This window comes from Silurus meridionalis, chromosome 11 (assembly GCF_014805685.1).
Source record: "Silurus meridionalis isolate SWU-2019-XX chromosome 11, ASM1480568v1, whole genome shotgun sequence".
NCBI classification, from domain to species: Eukaryota; Metazoa; Chordata; class Actinopteri; order Siluriformes; family Siluridae; genus Silurus; species Silurus meridionalis.
Window position 1 is genome coordinate 14,278,537 of NC_060894.1, and position 18,963 is coordinate 14,297,499.

Here is an 18,963-nt window from a genome sequence, read left to right on the forward strand (position 1 = left end):
GTAGCTTTCTTTGTGCACAGGGACATTGTCATTGTCATTGTCAGGTTCTTTTTTTTGTAGTTTAGATGAAGGGAACATTTTATGCTACAGCATCCAAAGACATCCTATACAATTGTGCAGTTTGGAGAAAAAAAAAACACATATGGCTAGAAAGGTATTTTACTGTAGGTATTTTGCCCAAAATGTTGCCACAATTGCGAGCACAGCATTGTCTACAAAAACTTATTATCACCTGGTCCTGCATGAAAGTGCTCCTATGTACAAAGCTAAGTCCTTGAAGACATGGTTTGCCGAGGACGATGTTGAAGAACTCAAGTGATCTGCACAGCACTGACCATTGTGGAACATTGTGCACCTGCCTTCCTCACCTGATATCACTAATGTTCTTGTGATTGATTGGGCAAATCCCCACAGCTATGCTCCAAGATCTTAAAAAAAAAAACTTCCCAGAAGTGTATTACTGCAAAAAAGGGGGACTAACTTTGCAATGGAATGTTCTACAAGCACATATAGATATAATGGTCAGGTCTCCACATACATTGTGGTCATATATGTATATTTGTATAATTAAAACTGGAATAAACTCTGATTTTGCTGCTTGTTTCTTATTAGCTTCAGACAGTTTTTCTAAAAGTGTGTTCTTTATTTATATATATATTTTCCCCTTCATTTTGCCTTTACAAAGGTGCAGCACCCTCTCCCTGCTGTGTGTTTTTTACTAGTGTTTATGTTCTATGCCTCTATGCTTTGACACAACAAAAAAAAAAATTCAGAGACTCAATAAATATAATCCTTTATTTATTGTTCCTCCTTATATCTCACACACCCTTTTTTTTCTTTACCCCGACTCATTCTTTTGTCATGTAATTAATATTAATTATTTTACATGTTTCCCATGTTCATCTTTTTTCCACTCAATATCACTTCTTTACTTTGTTCTTTTTTTTTTTTTTTTTTTTTACAGGTGCTTACAGAACTATATACCACCCCAGTCGCTGACTCTTTCGTGCCCAGTGTGCCGACAGACCTCCATCCTGCCTGAAAAAGGCGTAGCAGCTCTGCAAAACAATTTCTTTATCACCAATCTGATGGAGGTGTTGCAGAGGGATCCGGAATGTTCCCGTCCAGAGGCCTGCAACATGCTTGAGTCTGTGAGCGCAGCGGTTGCTGGAAAGCCTCTTTCCTGCCCAAATCATGAGGGCAAGGTAAGCTTCTTATCAATTAAGTGAACTGATATGAAAAGAAATAGCAACCCCGAGTTAAGTGAAAAGTTTGATAATGGAATGTGTGGGCATTTCATTTTTTATTATTTTTTTTGCAAAGCTTTTCTTATGTCATGAGCATCACTCTTATGCAGCCTTTTTGTCTCTCCACACATGCATACACCATTTGACATTCCAGCAATGATTATAACGAGCAATGTTTTTTTAATAATGTAAAATACATCATGCACACGCAAGCAAGCATATAACCCCGGGGAGGCCTTTCATCATATTGTATATATATATACACTGGAGATCAAAATTAGAGAACAATTTATAAACAATTGAACAATTCTGAAATAATGTCATCTTCACTGCTCAACAGTTGAAGGAGTTTTTTTCAACAAAATAACTAGTGCATTTCCAAAAAAACATTATTTTGCAGAAAACACACTGATCAAAATTAGAGAACAACAATGACTGTAGCATGGAAAAAGATTACAACTAAATTTTCTGAAGCAATTAGTAGGAAGTGTACAGGCCTCTGAATGACTTCAGCACATCTGCGGCCACAGGACAGCACTAGTCTCTCACACTGCTCTGGTGTGATTTTGGTCCACTCTTCTTCCAGTCTCCTCCACAGTTCGGTGACTGTAGTGGGTTTCTTGGCCATAACTTTGTCGCCACGTATTTTCCAGAGGTTCTCTATTGGGTTGAGATCAGGACTTTGGGCAGGCCATGTCATTATTTCAATGTTTTCAGTTTCAAGGTTTCCGTTTTGCTGTGTGACATGGAGCGTTGTCCTGCATGAACACTGCGGGCTGATTGGGTGATGAACGCATGGAAGGAACCATATGTTGTTGAAGAAGGTTCTGATAAACATTTGCATTCACTCTGCCATGTAGCTGTATAAGAGGCCCAACTCCTGCTGCAGAAAACATTCCCCAAACCATGACACTTCCTCCTCCACTTTTCACTGACTTCTTTACACACTTTGGGTTCAGTCTTTCTCCAGTTTGTCGCCGAACATAAAGTTTCCCATCGGACCCAAATAGATTAAACTTGCTTTCATCACTGAAGTGAACTTTGGACCAGTTCTCCTCTGTCCACAAAACATGCTTCTCAGCAAAGCTTTGTCTAGCCTTTTGATTCTTTCTGCTAATGAGAGGTTTGGTCACTGCAGAGTGGGCTTTCAATCCAAATGCTCTTAAATGTCGAGACACTGTATGACAAGACAGATCCTTACCCTGTTTAGCACTGAACTGGTGAGCAATTCCAGCTGCAGTGTGGAAACGATTGCCCATTGAGATCCTCTGCAGTATCCTGTCCTCTCTTGTATTTGTCTTCCGTGGACGACCAGCCTTTTTGGCAGACTTGAATGAGTTTGTGATGTTGTAAAGATTCAATATTCTTGAAATCACAGATTTGGAACGACCAACTTGTCTTGCTATGGCTGATAGGGTCATCCCTTTGGCCTTCATCTGGACAACCTGCTGGGCTTTCAGTCCCTTTAGTCACTTTAGAACGGCCCACCATCTTGCAGAGTTAGTGAAACTGGAAGTTAGGCTGCCAGTTAAATAGGGGTTGACAGATAATCAAGGAAATTAGCACCAGGTGCCAGATTAACACCAATAACTGGGAGGTATCTGAAAGTGTTCTCTAATTTTGATCAGTGTGTTTTCTGAAAAAAAAATTTTTTTTTTGGAAATGCCTTAGTTATTTTGTGGAAAAGGTGTTCTGGTAGCATGGTATAGACAGGACAAAAACTCCTTTAACTGTTGAGCAGTAAAGATGACATTATTTCAGAATTGTTCAATTGTTTATAAATTGTTCTCTAATTTCGATCTCCAGTGTATATATTGTGCCTGCCAAAAGCTTGGAAATGCCGTCTTATACGGCTTTTAAGAGACACATTCAAGCTAAGTTTTTAAATGGTTTTAAAATTTAATTAAAATTAAAAAATTAAAATTAAAATAATTTTTTTTTATAAATGCACAGATGTTATACAAAAAAGTACAGCTTTACACACTCTGCATCCAGGCAGTTAGTTTCTCCAAACATTCAGCTGAAATATTTTTTTGCCATGCCTCTTGTAAACCTTGCCAAAGGTTTTCTTCACTAGTTTTTCTTAACTTGCAATCCAGTTCATCCTGGAGCAAATCAGTACTCAGGATGTCCTGTTTTACTGCTTGTTTTCTAAATAACACTTACAGAGCTTGGATGTACGCTTAGGGTCATTGTCTTGTATGGGGAAATTGGTTCTAATTAGCCACAGTCCAGATGGAATTGATTCAGTAGACTTTCTACCCAGAACAAGTCTTCAACCTTTTTTCTGCTCTTAAACAACCCCAAAACATTGTGGGTTGTGGCATTGTGGGTGTTATTAAAAAGAATTAAAGGAATAAAGAATATCCATACAAGATTTGCACAAAATTTTAATTAATTTTAATAAATGACAGCCTCAAAACACACTTGAGTCAAATCCACATTTTGCCATGTTCTAGTGTAGGTTTGAGGGTGATACTCATAAATTTTCCAAGGGGTTGAGGTGGGATTACACACCTTTTAATATGACTAGCTTTCAATTATTCTTCCCTGATTTAGTCCTGTCATGTTTTTGAACCCTCCTCTATCTATGCACAAAGATACAGTGGCACAGTATGGAGACAATGTATACTAAACACACTAACGCCCCTGTAACAAGGCAGAACTAGACCCATTCTTAGCAAGATAAGTGACATTTCTGGCTACCAATTTAAAACACTGGAAGATTATGCCTTTGGTTGTATGAAGTAAGAAAGTACTTTGTGTTTACTTTCCAATTCAATATTATTTGTACAGTGATTTTAACAGTGGACATTGTCCCAAAGCAGTTTCACAGAATTTAATAGATTACAAATGTAAGTGGCAAGGAAAAACTTCACGAGCGAAACTAGAGCAAGTACACATATGTGTACACATAAATGAGTACCCAGAATCATAGAACCAGTTTAAATGATGGGTTAGAAAAATTAGGCAAGAAGAAGCTTTTCATATTCTTAAATGCCACAAAGCAGGTGTAAGAGTTGTGCATGGATATTAAAGCAAGATTAATTCTCTGATAACTTTCACGGACACCGACTCTTCTTTCTCATACTTTCCAAATGTATTATTTTCTAAACCCCCATGCTCCTTTGCACAATCGAATGAGCATAGAATGTGCTTACTTATTTGGGGTTTCAGGCGTAGCCTTGGAATGTGTTGGAGTTTCCCCAAGAAGAAAATCAGCAAGGAGACAAGCTTATCTTCTATGAAGCAAAAAGAAAGGTGGATGTATGCAAACTCAACTTGCCTCAAATGTTCATCTGTTGGCACGTTCTACCACCCTGTCAGACATAGGATTACAGGGTGAGGTATGTGTTTTGCATACTCCAAGTAGAAAGCACAATTCTTTGACTAGATCAGAGTCAAACTGATGTGCAAACTTTTGGGTATATCATGACGGCTTACGTATATAATCCTTTACCATCCATTACCTTTACCAATAATATATAGACTTTGTGATCTGAGGATGTTGAGGTTTTTGTTGGGAGTGACAAGGATGGACAGGATTTACAACAAGTTTATTAGAGGGACAGCGCATGTAGGACGTTTTAAAGACAAGGTGAGGGAGGCGAGATTGAGATGGTTTTGGACGTGTTCAGAGAAGGGACATGGGGTATATCGGTAGAAGAATGCTGAGGATGGAGCCCCCAGGAAGGAGGAAAAGAGGAAGACCAAGGAGGAGGTTTATGGATGTGGTGAGAAAAGACATGCAAGGTAGTTGGGTTGAAAGAAGCAGATGTAGATGACAGGGGGGTATGGAGACGGATGATCCGCTGTGGCGACCCCTAATGTGAGAAGCCGAAAGAAGAAGAAGAAGAAAATAATCCATTACCATGAGAATGTACCAGTTTTCTCTTCATGTAGCAGGCAACTCTGTCAAATCAGCTGCCACTTTCTCAAAACGCATGCTTGTAACTCTGATTTGCATAGGGTCCTGCTGTTGTGGTGTTTGTGGACCACTTGCGTCACAAGCCTGACACTGCAGACACCCTTTTGTAATGTCTCTAGGCATGTAGGGCCAGAAACATCTGATCTGGACATGCAGTAAGGTTTTCTGTGCACTGAAATGACCAGTGAGAGAGCGTCCATGTAAATTCCCAAACACCTTAAGGTTCTGTGGAACCACAACTTGAAAAATGACATAGTGGGGGTCTAACTTTGCAGCAAAGAATGGACCCAATCAAGACAAGCCTGGGAAATTCTTTCCAAAAGTGCCTAACCAAAGGTCAGGTGACTTTAAGCTCAGAATATAGTGGTCTGCACTTAGCTAACACCAAATCAATCACTGTGTTTAATAAAGGGTCAGCTTTTTTAACCTGAGCAATATCCTCCCTATCCATATCCAAAAGTGAAATGTTAACATAATTAGAGATTAAGGAATGTGGTTCTGCATTCAGCCTAAAAACTGTAGTGGGTGAGATCTGTTGAGATGTGGTATCAGTGTCAGCCAACTGGTTTGCTGGTGAAGGCATGGTAAGCTGTAAATAAGCTACATCAGTCTGAGTGCAAGCCGAAACAAAGTTCACACATTCAATCTTAGGTATAGAGTCAATCAGAACATTATTGACAAAATTCTGCATCTGCATTTGCATGTTTGTGACTGTCTGTGCTCAATCGTCCAATGTTACAAGTCATTTTTCAGAGCCTGAGGGACCACCATCAGGAACCATCTGCCAGGGCCTGTGGTCTGTAATAATGTGAAAAGAATGGCCCAAAACTCCCTATCATAGGTTGACCATCGTTTCCCAGTGGGTGTTAAAATGTGACTGCCATACGCAATAACATTTTCTCTGTTATTATTCATCTTGGCCAAAACACATCTAATTGCTGTGTTCGATGCATCAGTAAAGAGCAAAAACTCTTTGGAAAAATCAGGGTATGAAAGGATAAGAGCATTGGTTAACGCATGGCAAATTGAAACAAAAGCTTCCTTCTCTACTTCAGTCCAAACAAACACTTTGCTGTTCTGAGAAAGGGCATTCAGTTGTTGTGACAATTCTACAAACATAAAGATAAAACATCTGTTATAAGAAAACCAGCTTATGAATGGTTTGACTTCAGTAGGGTTTTCAGGAGTAGGCCAATTCCTAACTTTTTAAATGTTTTTTGTGTCCTGCTGCAAACCAGCTCAGGACAATATGTGGCCCAAGAATGTTACCTGTGGTTGGGCAAAACAATATTTTGAAGGTTTCAACTTCAAGTGAGCTGCTCTCAAATGATCAAAGACTTCCTTTAAAATGCAGCATATGTTCTTCAAAACTCTTACTATAGACAATAATATCGTCTAATACACAAGGCAAGTCTTCCAGGAAATTCAATTTAATTCAATTTTATTTGTATAGCACTTTTAACAATGAACATTGTCTTAAAGCAGCTTTACACAGATAATGTGGTGCTAAAGAATGTTCTTACTCCGTAATTTCATGGATCCCCAGGCCGTTAATAAGAAACCATTTACAGCTGCACAGAGTGGCCTCCAGTTGAAGAGAACACCATCCAGAGGCTGGCTGGGACAATGCAGGCAGATCCGAGGAGTGGAGGGGCAGGAACAGGTCACTGCAAACTCAGGAACATGGAGACAGCGAGGGAGAGGGAGAGGGAGAGAGAGAGAGAGGGGGGGGGGAGTAGGTTACTGGGAGAGAAGGATATGGATTATTATGTGTCCTTTTTGTTGTATAAAAGTGAAGGACTTCGACAAGACTCACAATGGAAGCATAACTAAAAGGGAGAACCAGAAGGTAACACAGACGCGTGAGAGAGTGAGGGGACGAGAGCATTCAAATATCCAGTTCACTGAACTTTATATTCATGATCCCTCCAGCCTGATAAAAGGCTTGACTAAATAAATGTTTTCAGCCTCGACTTGAACACTGAGACTGTGTCTGAGTCCCAATCACTAATTGGAATGCTGTTCCATATCTGTGGGTCTTTATAAGAGAAAGATATGCCCCTTGCTGTAGTCTTCATTATTTAAGGTACCATCAAATAGCCTGTATATTCTGATCTAAGTAGACATGGCGGCTCATAATGGTACAGAAGTTCACTCAGATACTGTGGCGCGAGACCGATAAGTGCTTTAAATGTCAGTAGTAGTATTTTATAATCAGTGTGTGATTTGATTGGGAGTGATGTGGTCATATTTTCTAGCTCAAGTAGGGTCTCTTGCTGCTGCATTCTGAACTGAAGCTTATTTATACACTTACTCAGACACCCAAACAGTAAAGCCTTACAGTCACAGTCTAATCTAGATGTTACAAAAGCTGAAACAGTTTTTCTGCATCCTGTAACGACACCATATTTTTTAACTTTTAGCAATATTTCTAAGGTGAAAGAAGGCAATCCTGGTAATATTATTCCAAAAGGCTTGGGTAAATAATTAAACTACTCTTTGACTGCTGTACGCATTGAGACAGAAAGACCATCCAGAGAGGCTACATAATCAGAAAGTTTACTTCTAGCTGCATGTGGTTTTAGTAAAAATACTTCCATTTAAGGAAGTTATCAAGCATTCACTGTCTAATGTCCTTTACACACTCCTCAACATTTATAATCTGATCTCGCTTATCCGGCTTTGCTAAAATATACAACTGTGTATCATCGGCATAGCAACTAGAGCGAATACCATGTTTATGTATCATTTCACCCAAAGGCATCATATATAAAGAGAAAACCAGTGAGCCTAACTTGCGGAACACCAAACTTTACCTCAGAGAGTGTGGAGAACTCACATTTACATCTGTTTATGTAACATCTGATAGCGATCATTCAGATAAGACCAAAGCCAGGAGAGAGCTGTTCCCTTTATTCCAACAACATTCACTAGTCTAGCAAGAAGGATTGTATGATCAATGGTGCAAAAGATGCACTAAGGTCGAGCAAAACAAGTAAAGAGACAAATCAGACATTCCTGATCAGAGGCCAATAACAGGTCATTTACCACTTTAACTAGCGCCGTCTCTGTGCTATGACGAGACCTAAATCCTGACTCATACATTTAAGAAATTTTATTCCTAAGTGGATATGAGCACAACTTCTGTGCTACAACCTTTTCTAAAATGTTATAGATAAAGGGGAGGTAAAGGGAACCAGGCCTACTGGCATGTAAATTGGTATAAGGAACGACCGGTGGTGAATGCTGTTTTTGTTATGTCTTTGGTATGAAGCAGCACCTACCAATAACCAGATCCATTGTGGATTCCCAAAGTGCATCTAAGGTGTCATCAGTTCTGGGTAAAGGATCAGTTCTGCGCAACTTTGATAGTGACAGAGCTGAGGCCCCTATAATCTATGCAAAAATGGCAAGAGACATCTTTTTTTTTTTTTATGCACCATAACGACAGGGGCAGCCCATGTGGACTATAACTGACTTCAACTATGCCTTTGGCCAACATGTCATCTACTTGTGATTGAATCACATCCTGCATTTGTGATTAGGTACAGTAGGACTATTTTTAACTGAGGCTGCATGGTTAGTATTGATTTTGTGGGTGAGTTCTGTCCAACCATAATCTGTGCTACTAGTGCTAAATATGTCACTATACCGAAGCAGCAGTGATTTTATCTCAGAAAGATGAGAATCAGATAGGTGCCCACTATTAACCTTCAGCACAAGTGCAGGAGACACTGCCATGACACAGAACCTGAGCTGTCAAAAACATTGTCCTGGCCTATAGGAATGAACTTTCATAGCTGCATACCTGGGTTTGTAGGATTCATGACACACACCACCATGAGGCCATTTTTAGCAACTGTGAGGGCGTGCTACAACAATATCATCCAGTGTAAATAAATAAGGCTTAAGAAACCCGCTTTACCCATCTGCTTATACTGAATTAATAGCAGAAGATATAAGCGTAGCTGTACAATGCATTACACATGAGGGAAATAAGGGGGATAGCAATACCTTCAACGATACCGGAAATGTGTTAAGTGAAAGTGTCCTTACATTCAACAAAAAGTTATGTTAAGGAATGTTCATTGTCAGCAAGGTTATCAGATGAGGTTGTTACACTTGTTTATTGTTCATTGATTCCCTCGGCAGGTGATGGAGTTTTACTGCGAATCGTGTGAAACAGCCATGTGTTTAGACTGCACAGAGGGGGAACACAGAGAGCATATCACTGTTCCACTAAGAGACGTTCTGGAACAGCATAAAGCAGCACTGAAGAATCAGCTGGATGCCATTCGTAACAGGTAATACACTAACTCATAGTCAGATCACAGACTCAGCAGCAGAATAGCAGTTTCAGGTTGAAAAAATACATATTAAATATATACAAATATTAAATGTAAAAGACTACATATTGTCAAGCTCAAAGTTTCCTTTAGTGTGTCAGAGTTAAACCGCAGCTCTCTGGTTTTCTCAAAATAATACAAATAACAGATATCCTTCATTTCACCTTCATGTATTTTAAAAATTATTTCTATATATCTCTAGGTTGCCCCAGCTTACAGTTGCAATAGAATTGGTGAATGAAATTTCCAGGCAGCTGATGGAGCGAAAGACTGAAGCAGTGAATGATATAAGCTGTACGTTTGAGGAGCTAGAGCGGGTTCTGCACCAACGTAAGACTGCGCTCATCACCGACTTAGAGAACATCTGCAGTTCCAAGCAGAAGGTCAGGCAAAGTTTTACCTCAGCAAAAAGCTAGGGTTTTTTTCTATAGACAGGAAAATGTCTTACTCCTGTTAATGTAGCCAAATGAAACACTCTGTACCGGAATGTCATCGAGTAAAGTTGCTCTATGTGATATACTTAATTATAATTAGTTGCTCAACAGCAGATGGGTACATGATAATAAAATATTATATAATTTTATTTTAGATATAAGTAAAAAATTTAACATGACAGTTTGTGCTGCTTAAAATGTGTTTGCTACTTATTTTCAATAACAGCACATGTGCTTGATTCTACTTATACCACAGCTATTTGCCATAGTACAACATAGTACTTTTAAATTTCAGTTTTTTTTATAACATTTAAACAACTTGAATCCTCATATATTGAAAAAGTCACTTTTTTAATTTTATTTTTATTATTATTATTTTTATTTTTTTTACCAATTTACCAATACTTTTTTCTCATAGATTTAATAATAAAATATATGTATATAAAACAAAAAAAACATATTAACTTCAACCATGAAGACTTCAACCATGGACTTCTTCCATAACCATTAAATGAGCACGTATATATATATATATATATATATATATATATATATATATATTACTTTTAATTGTTTATTCCTCACTCATTTACTGTTATATTTTTAGGTTTAACTTGTTACAACTCATACACTATGTGAAGCATCAAAACCACCCTATGGTTACATTGCAGTTTTAGAATTACAGTTAAGACTGATGTTAGAGCAACTGTTAGAGAGTTAATAAACCTTCTGACAAATCAAATCAAAATAAAATAAATCAAACAACAGTATTTCATGGTTCCATCTATGAAGTATTTTAAATTACATGTATAGGTATATATTTAATGTAAATATAATGTAATTTATCTTGGGAGTTCTGGTTATATGTAAAATTGCATAGTGGCACCAAAACACAAAATAAATAATATAGTGTCATTGTCTATATGCATAGATATTTTCCCCAGAATGCTTTTGCGACCAACATGAAATTAGTCTCTTTTGTATGAGAAATACATCATAACCCCTCTCTTACCTATGTGTGTATTAGGTGCTGCAGTCCCAGCTGTCATCCCTACAGCAGGCAAAAGAACATATCGAGAGCAGCTGCAGCTTCACAGAACAGGCACTGAGCCATGGTGGTGCTGCTGAGGTGCTGCTTGTACAGAAGCAGATGGGGGAGCGTGCAGGTGCTCTTGCATGCCACACCTTTCCAGAACGACCACATGAAAACGGACACCTGCAGTGCTGCCTGGAGACAGAGGGCCTGCGGCGCTCCATCCAGAACCTGGGTGTCCTGATCACTACAAGTGCTGTTGGACACACTAGCGTGGCCACCGGAGAGGGGCTGAGACATGCTGTCATCGGCCAGCACAGCACTGTTACTGTCACCACCAAGGACAAGGACGGAGAACTTGTGCGAAGCGGAAACGCGCTTCTCAAAGCAGATCTCACAGGGCCAGAAGGAAGCAAAGCAGTCGAGGTGGAGGTGGTGGACAATAAAAACGGCACATATGAAGTGGGATACACACTGAGGAGTGAGGGAGAGTATTCTTTCTCACTGATGCTATACGGCCAGCCTGTAAGAGGGAGTCCATTCAGGTTGCGTGCTGTGAAGCCCAGCGATGTACCTCAGTCTCCTGAAGACGTGAAGAGGAGGGTGAAGTCACCCAGTGGAAGCGGAGGACACATCAGGCAGAAAGCTGTGAGAAGACCCTCCAGTATGTACAGCACTACTAAGAAGAAGGAAAATCCTATCGAGGATGAGCTTATCTACAGAGTAGGTAAGACCTAGTGGTTCTAGTCGTCTAGTGGTTAGTCTTTTCAGGAGTTTACTTCATTTAATTTAAACTCTCTTTATGCCATATTAATAAGTACATTTGTAAATGATATTCTCTTAGTTAAGAATTGATTTCTCAGCAGTGGTCCCTGCTGCACTTTCATATTGACTGTCTGTTATAGGCACAAGAGGCAGGGAGAAGGGCGAGTTCACTAATCTTCAAGGCATCTCCACCTGCACTGGCAGAGTTGTAGTGGCAGACAGCAACAACCAGTGCATACAGGCGAGTCCAGTTTATTAGCTAATCTGCACTATATTTTTAGTTTGACTGGAACTTCAATATTTCCCTTTTTTAGTTTTATTTTTTTAGTTTTTTTTTTAGTTTTTTATGCAGAGTATAGCTAATCAAATGTAACTTTTGTCATTAATTAATAGAAGAAATCAAGGGTGAAAATTTTTTTTGTTGTTTTTTTTTTAGTATAAAAAGTTAATGTAATAAATATTAATCATATTTTTGATTACTAATATTCATATTGCTAGTACATGACAGTTTTTTAATACTGTAGCTCTGCATTTAACAGATAAAAGAAGGTTATTAATTACAAACTTCTTTAAAACTAAACGACATGTGGCGCATAAAGAGATGTCAACAAAAGCCAGGTGCTATACACATTGTACATTTTAAAACCATCAGGTCATCGGGTCCTAATTTTGCAATGTTTCCTCTGTGTAGGTGTTTACTAATGATGGACAGTTTAAGATGAGGTTCGGAGTGCGGGGCCGCTCACCAGGGCAGCTGCAGCGACCCACAGGAGTAACAGTAGACATGAACGGAGACATCATAGTAGCTGATTATGATAACCGATGGATAAGCATCTTCTCCTCAGAAGGCAAGTTTAAGGTAAGAACTTGGGTGAAAAATTCACAAGGACATATGGAATAATAGAAAATGCAAATGTATATGATATATGTATCCGTTTTCTTATTTCTAACAAGAATATAGCATATAAAAATGAAAGAATTAGAAGTCCTGAGATTAGATGTTCTGTTACATGATTAATTGTAATGCCTTAACATTTCCCTACTCTCAGCTGTGTCATGCCTTATAAGCAGTACAAAAAATCTTTAGGTTTTACACTGAATAGACTGTTTACAGCATAGAGATGTTTCCTTTATGTTTATCAATTCATTTGAGGGTGTAATATTTTTTGAAGTTTTTCCAATATTACAAAACACTGACTCTTTTTTCATATATATTGAACAAGCAGCTCCTTACAGAAAGCTTCACAGTATCAGCTGTTGTAATGATCATTATCACCTTTTTAGTATTGTCATGCAAGGCATGTGAATGAACTACTACTGTATCTGTAGAAATGAAAATTTTATTCAATCAATATAAACAATATTTATATGTAAATTTAATTAAAGCTATGCAATAAGATATTAAGAAATATGATTTGATAAAGTTGCTATACTAACAGTATTTAGACTCAATGCATAAATATAGTAACTGAAGTATGAACAGCGGACAGGCGCATTGTTAGTTTATTTCCTTTATTAATAGCCACCCTATCCTTGCCATTTACAATGGAGAGAAACAAGTTTGGGTGTGTGCTCAGTCCTAAAAAGCTTTTTAGATACTAGAAACTAAATGTTTTTAGATACTAGAAACCAGTGTTGTGCTAGTTACTAAAAAATAGTAACTAGTTACAGTTACTCGTTACTTCATTTGAAAAGTAACTTAGTTACTTTGTTGATTATTTACACCAAAAAGTAATGCGTTACTGTTAAAAGTAACTTTTTAGTTATTTTTTTAAAGAACCTTCTTTAATGTTCCCATTAATGCCCTTTTATGCGTTATGGTCTATACAAACACAAAACTGACTTAAACACAAAGTAATTTTAAAACACTATTTTATTAAAGTCAGACCAGCACAAACTGAATATATCACAAGGATTTCTGAAATAAATAACAAAGCTTAAAGGTTTACTTAGTCCTGTTGTGGGATGAGATGGGTTTGTCTGATCAGTAGGCATGGAAATATCCTCTTTAACCACCAAGTACTTTATAGGCTTTTCTTTCAAACATTAAAATTTCTTTCCCAATTCAAGTTTTTATCAGATATTTAATTCAAAGAATAGTAGCCCACACCTTCTTCCTAAGTAAAATAGTGACCAAAAAAAAAACCAACAATGACCATATCTGAGAAGGAAAGTTTCCTGTATGTTCTTATTGCAAGACTTTCCTCCCACTGTGTTTATGCTCAGAATAAAATTGGCGCTGGGAGGCTGATGGGGCCGAAGGGTGTCGCAGTGGATCGAAACGGTCACATTATCGCTGTAGACAACAAGGCGTGCTGTGTCTTCATTTTCCAGTCCAACGGGAAATTGGTCACCAGGTTTGGGGCAAGGGGTTCATTGGACAGACAGTTTGCAGGTACTAATGCACAACATTAAGGAGCAGCTCACAGACTTTAAAGATAACAGATTATGTACTTTGCAAGAGTCTAATATGAGGTTTGTTGTCGTTGTTCTCAGTATAATTAAATATGGCACTAGGTGTTTGTGTGATTTTACACCAGCTTTTTTAATGACTGTTGCTGTGTGCTGTGATGACTGTTTTCTAACAACCAGCCTAAGTCACGGTTTTCACTTAATGGTTTGGCGTTAACAGCAGCGTTACACAGACTGTGAAGCTTGCAAATGTTATTTAAATCCTAGCTGAAGTGCCACATAGACACATTAAAAACATTGTGTGTATATGTGTGTGTGTGTGTGTGTGTGTGTGTGTGTGTGTGTGTGTGTGTGTGTGTGTGTGTGTGTATGTGCTTGTGTGTATGTGTCTGTGTGTATACAGCATATATAAAAAATGTGCAGTAAAAATACAACAAAATATTTTTTTACTAAATAGATTATGTAGTATTCTGTTTCTCAGATAATGAAGATTTTCCTAAACAAAAGTTTGACATTGTTATTTAACACCATCACCACAGTGAAACATGTTGGTGGTAGTACGATGTTGTGGGATTTTTTTTATATACATTTTATATAATATGTAATATAAATTAAACTAATAATTTATTATTTAATATAGATTTATATTTAATACAATACTCTGCAAAAGGCTTAAGCTGCCAGCTTTGTTGTTTACCAAAATTGTAAGATTTATTTTTCATATTTATTTCTCACTACAAACAGAAAATATGTACACAAAATAAAAAAATAAAATAAAAAAAAAGCAATTCCAATAAAATTTAACCCATACAGCATGTGTATGTAATGCTTAAGCATGTCTTGCACAAACATGGTGTAATAGGCTCATCTTACAACAGTCATTTTCACATGAAATAGTAGGACAAATATTAGCAATGGCATTAATTAGGATTACATTAAATTTAGGTTTACAAGATCTAGGTTCCCACTATCCCACTAACTACCGGTACATAGAAAAACTCATGTACTCGTACTAATTATACCATTGCTGAAACTACAAATCTAATGGTGGCTTAAGACTTGCACAGTACTGTATGTATATGTGTGTACAGTATATACAGTATACCCAGTGTCCATTTCAGTTCCAGGTTGTAACAATTTGAGCTGTGGAAATGTTTAAGGGGGTGAAGAGCACATTTTTAAGCATTACTTTTGTATACCTTGAAAAAAAAATCCTTGACAATCTTTTGTTACAAACTAACAAGCATGGACCAGGACATTTTATGTTGCAGAATAAGTTTAACTGATTTAAAAATGTATATCAGATGCATTTTAATGGCCAGATTTACCCAGGCTTCAGTTCCAGTATGTAAAGGAATGTTGAAGTGCCTCCATTCTGTCCTCCTTGCTCTTATTTAAACATATTCATGATAATGCCAAACGCAATCATTAGACTGTCTCTGGGTTGCCTAGACTGCCAAGTTATTTAGAGAACATGTAAAGCTGAAGATTTTGCCATCACCTTAGTTCCCTTAGCTAACCCTTTTCCTAGTGCTTTTTGTGGGTTATTTATTATCCAGTTTATTTAACAAAATGTGCATGTGGATGTGTCCTAATGACCCCATTAGTGTGTTAATATTGAGCTGCTTAATGGTCTTTGCTAGCTTTCTCTCTCATATTTTGGCTGACACCCTTCTGCTTGCTTGTTTTTGTCTAGTTATTTCTGACCCCTTGTGTTTTGTCCCTTATTCTTTATAGAAAAAAGTGGTTCAAACTTTGCAATGGAGCAAAAGCTTAGTAAATCTGGCCCTGGGTTCAGTAAGTATGGAGCGCACTGCGACAATGTGTCGTGTGGCGTCTAACACTCATCCCCAACTGCTGAAATCTTAATTGAAATCTATGATTAATTTTTGGCTTTAATTTGAATCAAATCATAATACAGATCAGCACAAATTATGTGTGTGCTATGTGGAATCATATAAAGTAGCCATTTGAACGAATCATAATGCTTGTGATTTAGTTTTAATCTTGATTGTCTTATTCTCCTGGCAGATCACATGACCTCACCAGTGTCTAGTGTCTTATTGTCCTATTCAATTTGTCTTTTCAGGTCCACACTTTGTGGCTGTCAACAACAAGAATGAAATAATAGTAACAGACTTTCATAACCACTCGGTCAAGGTAAGGCTATGGGGTAAAACATGTACCCTTCTGGAAATGAGCTTCTATAGGAAACTGCTATGTGTATTGGGGATTGTACTTTGATGTGTTAGTTAGATTTGGTCTCTTTGCTCAGGTGTTCAGTGCAGATGGCGAGTTCCTGTTTAAATTTGGCTCACACGGTGAAGGAAATGGGCAGTTTAATGCCCCGACAGGAGTGGCTGTTGATGCAAATGGGAACATCATCGTAGCAGACTGGGGTAACAGCAGGATACAGGTGATAACAGTCAGCAGCCTCTCACACATGTGTTGCAAAATAGCTTCAGACTTTTGTGTCTAAAAATGGAGCACTGAATAAACATGTAGGAGTTGTGCTCTACAGTAAATGTTCAAGGCTAAAAGATTTAGTTCAAACCCAAATAATGTATTTTCAACACACACAATTGTGGCCCATTGTCTACAGCATGCAGTTCTACAGTGTAATTCAGTCTTTTGTGGTATTTTATGATCACAGGTTATATGAGTAATAATGAGCCATAAATTCAGGTGTGGCAGCAAGTAAGTTTTTTTCATGCTTATACAAATTAGCTATGGTTTGGTAAAGCAACAAAATGAATGTCAAAACATATGGCTCATACCAACTTACCTGAAGTGACAAAAACTAGTTCTGGACTTCTATTTAATCAAATTTCTATATAATTATGTTTATTCATTAGTAGTAGTGTTTATTATTATTATTATTATTAGTAGTAGTAGTAGTAGTATTTGTGGGTTAAGTAAAGTGTGTACATCGTGGCTTAATGACTACATGGCCAAACCAGTTGAGAACCACTGCAAAAGTCAATGTCTGTAGCAGGATGGTGAGCCGAACTGTGTGCTATGGAATCCACTTTCCAGTGATGTCTATAGCTTCTGAAAATATTACTGCTGAAACAATATTCCCTCCTATGTGCATGATCTCTATTTATTGTATGGAGTTTTCGGGGTCAATTATGCTGCACATGTTGATGCACAGAAGTCTATGAATAAATTGTGATACTGTGAGCCAGGTCCAAACATGTAAAGCTGATGAGGATACAAGACAGGCAAACAATGTGTGGCATTGACCAACCAACAAGTAATGAAGAGGAATAATATGTGGTGATGCTACATAGAACGACATCCCGCCCCCCACCCCCAAACAGAAAAATATATACAGTGGAACCCGGTTATGTCGACCTCGGTTAACTCGACAACCCTATTAAGTCGACGTTTTTGAAGTGGAACCGCCAAATTCTCACTTTGTCTAAGCATTTTTTATCGGTTATGTCGACTTTTTTATGAAGCCGAGCCCTGATATCTCGAGCACAAGGAGGGGAAAATTTGCCATTTAACGTCAGTTATCTCGATCGGCACTGTGCAGCCGCAGAAGAACTCGGTAGGAGCGCAGTGCGGAACGTGGGATGAGCAGCAGAAGCATAGAATTAACATCGGCAGGATTGGAGGGGGAATCCGCGATGCGCTATGGGAAGAAAAGAGCAGCCGTTGAGAGAGTGCCGGTGGGAAGGCACGTACCGGGATACGCATGAGCGATAACAATGACCGCCGTGAACCAACATATACCAACAATAACGGACAGTGAGAGTGTGGAAGTTTAAATAGGAGCTGGTGATGATGCTAAACGAGCACCATATGTGCGCGATTGAAGCCGGGCGCATCAGATAAAGCGGCCGAGAAAGCACCTGACACGCTGAAGAGGGCCGAAGGGGGCGTGGCAGGTGGATTCCTGACAGTTAACAAACATGTACTGTATGTATTTTTATAGCATGCCTTCATCAAACAAATCGCGGCAACGCTGTTGTGTAAAAAAACCCTCCAAAAACACGTGCATGCACATTCTCATTTATTAACGCACATCATGTACATAAAGAAATTTCAAGCACGTTAATATTTTGCCGCCATATTGATTTTCGTTTATCTCGATCATCGGTTATCTCGATGCTTTTTGGCAACCCCCTAGGACATCGACATAACCGGGTTCCACTGTATATATATATAAATAATATGGTGCTGGGTGTAAGAGCCTATAACATTTTTGTTATAGTCATTATTAATACAAACCCAATATCAAATGTTTAAACTGTGGAAATGTACCAGTTTAAGGAAAAACATATTTTGGATTTAATGGCTGCAACATATCTTAAAATAGATGGGACTGGGCCATTTTTTTACCACTCTGTTGCATCTACTCTTCTTTTAGCAACATTCCTGATATGTGTGGGAACTGATGAGACCAGTTACTAGCGTTATGGGCGTGGAATGTTGTCCTATTTGTGTCCGATACAGGATTTTAGCTGCTTAGAATTTCTAGGTCTTCTTCATTGTACTTTACATTTCATGATGTGCCAAATGTTTTGCCAAAGGTCGGGACTTCAAGCAGGCCAGTTCAGCACCCAGACTCCTCTACTACTGTCCAGATGTAAAGATGACCATTCCATAGGACGTAAATGTTCCTCAATGCCATAAGAGATGCAGGCTTTTAAACCGAGTGCTAAAAATAATAAGCCATATGGTCCCTCTTCTCTTTAGTCTTGAGGATTCAGTGTCCATTTCTGGATTTTGCACACATATGACTTCTTCTTTCCATTATAGAGCTTTAACCTGGATTTATGGATGGCAC

The 18,963-nt window shown here is 38.2% G+C and overlaps 1 protein-coding gene across 6 annotated transcripts in view; it reads left to right on the plus strand.

Annotated features, from left to right (window-relative positions):
• trim3b (tripartite motif containing 3b) overlaps positions 1-18,963 on the plus strand; it is a 43,658-nt gene that overhangs the window by 20,430 nt on the left and 4,265 nt on the right. For 5 of the 6 annotated variants that reach the window (XM_046860461.1, XM_046860459.1, XM_046860460.1 and 2 more), the window contains 10 exons: positions 965-1,205; positions 9,328-9,479; positions 9,724-9,904; positions 10,983-11,715; positions 11,894-11,994; positions 12,445-12,612; positions 13,980-14,148; positions 15,903-15,962; positions 16,255-16,325; positions 16,441-16,581. In XM_046860461.1, the coding sequence (XP_046716417.1) occupies positions 965-1,205; positions 9,328-9,479; positions 9,724-9,904; positions 10,983-11,715; positions 11,894-11,994; positions 12,445-12,612; positions 13,980-14,148; positions 15,903-15,962; positions 16,255-16,325; positions 16,441-16,581 (2,017 nt within the window). The remainder of the gene's footprint in view (positions 1-964; positions 1,206-9,327; positions 9,480-9,723; positions 9,905-10,982; positions 11,716-11,893; positions 11,995-12,444; positions 12,613-13,979; positions 14,149-15,902; positions 15,963-16,254; positions 16,326-16,440; positions 16,582-18,963) is intronic. The other variant, XM_046860462.1, reaches the window with a different exon arrangement.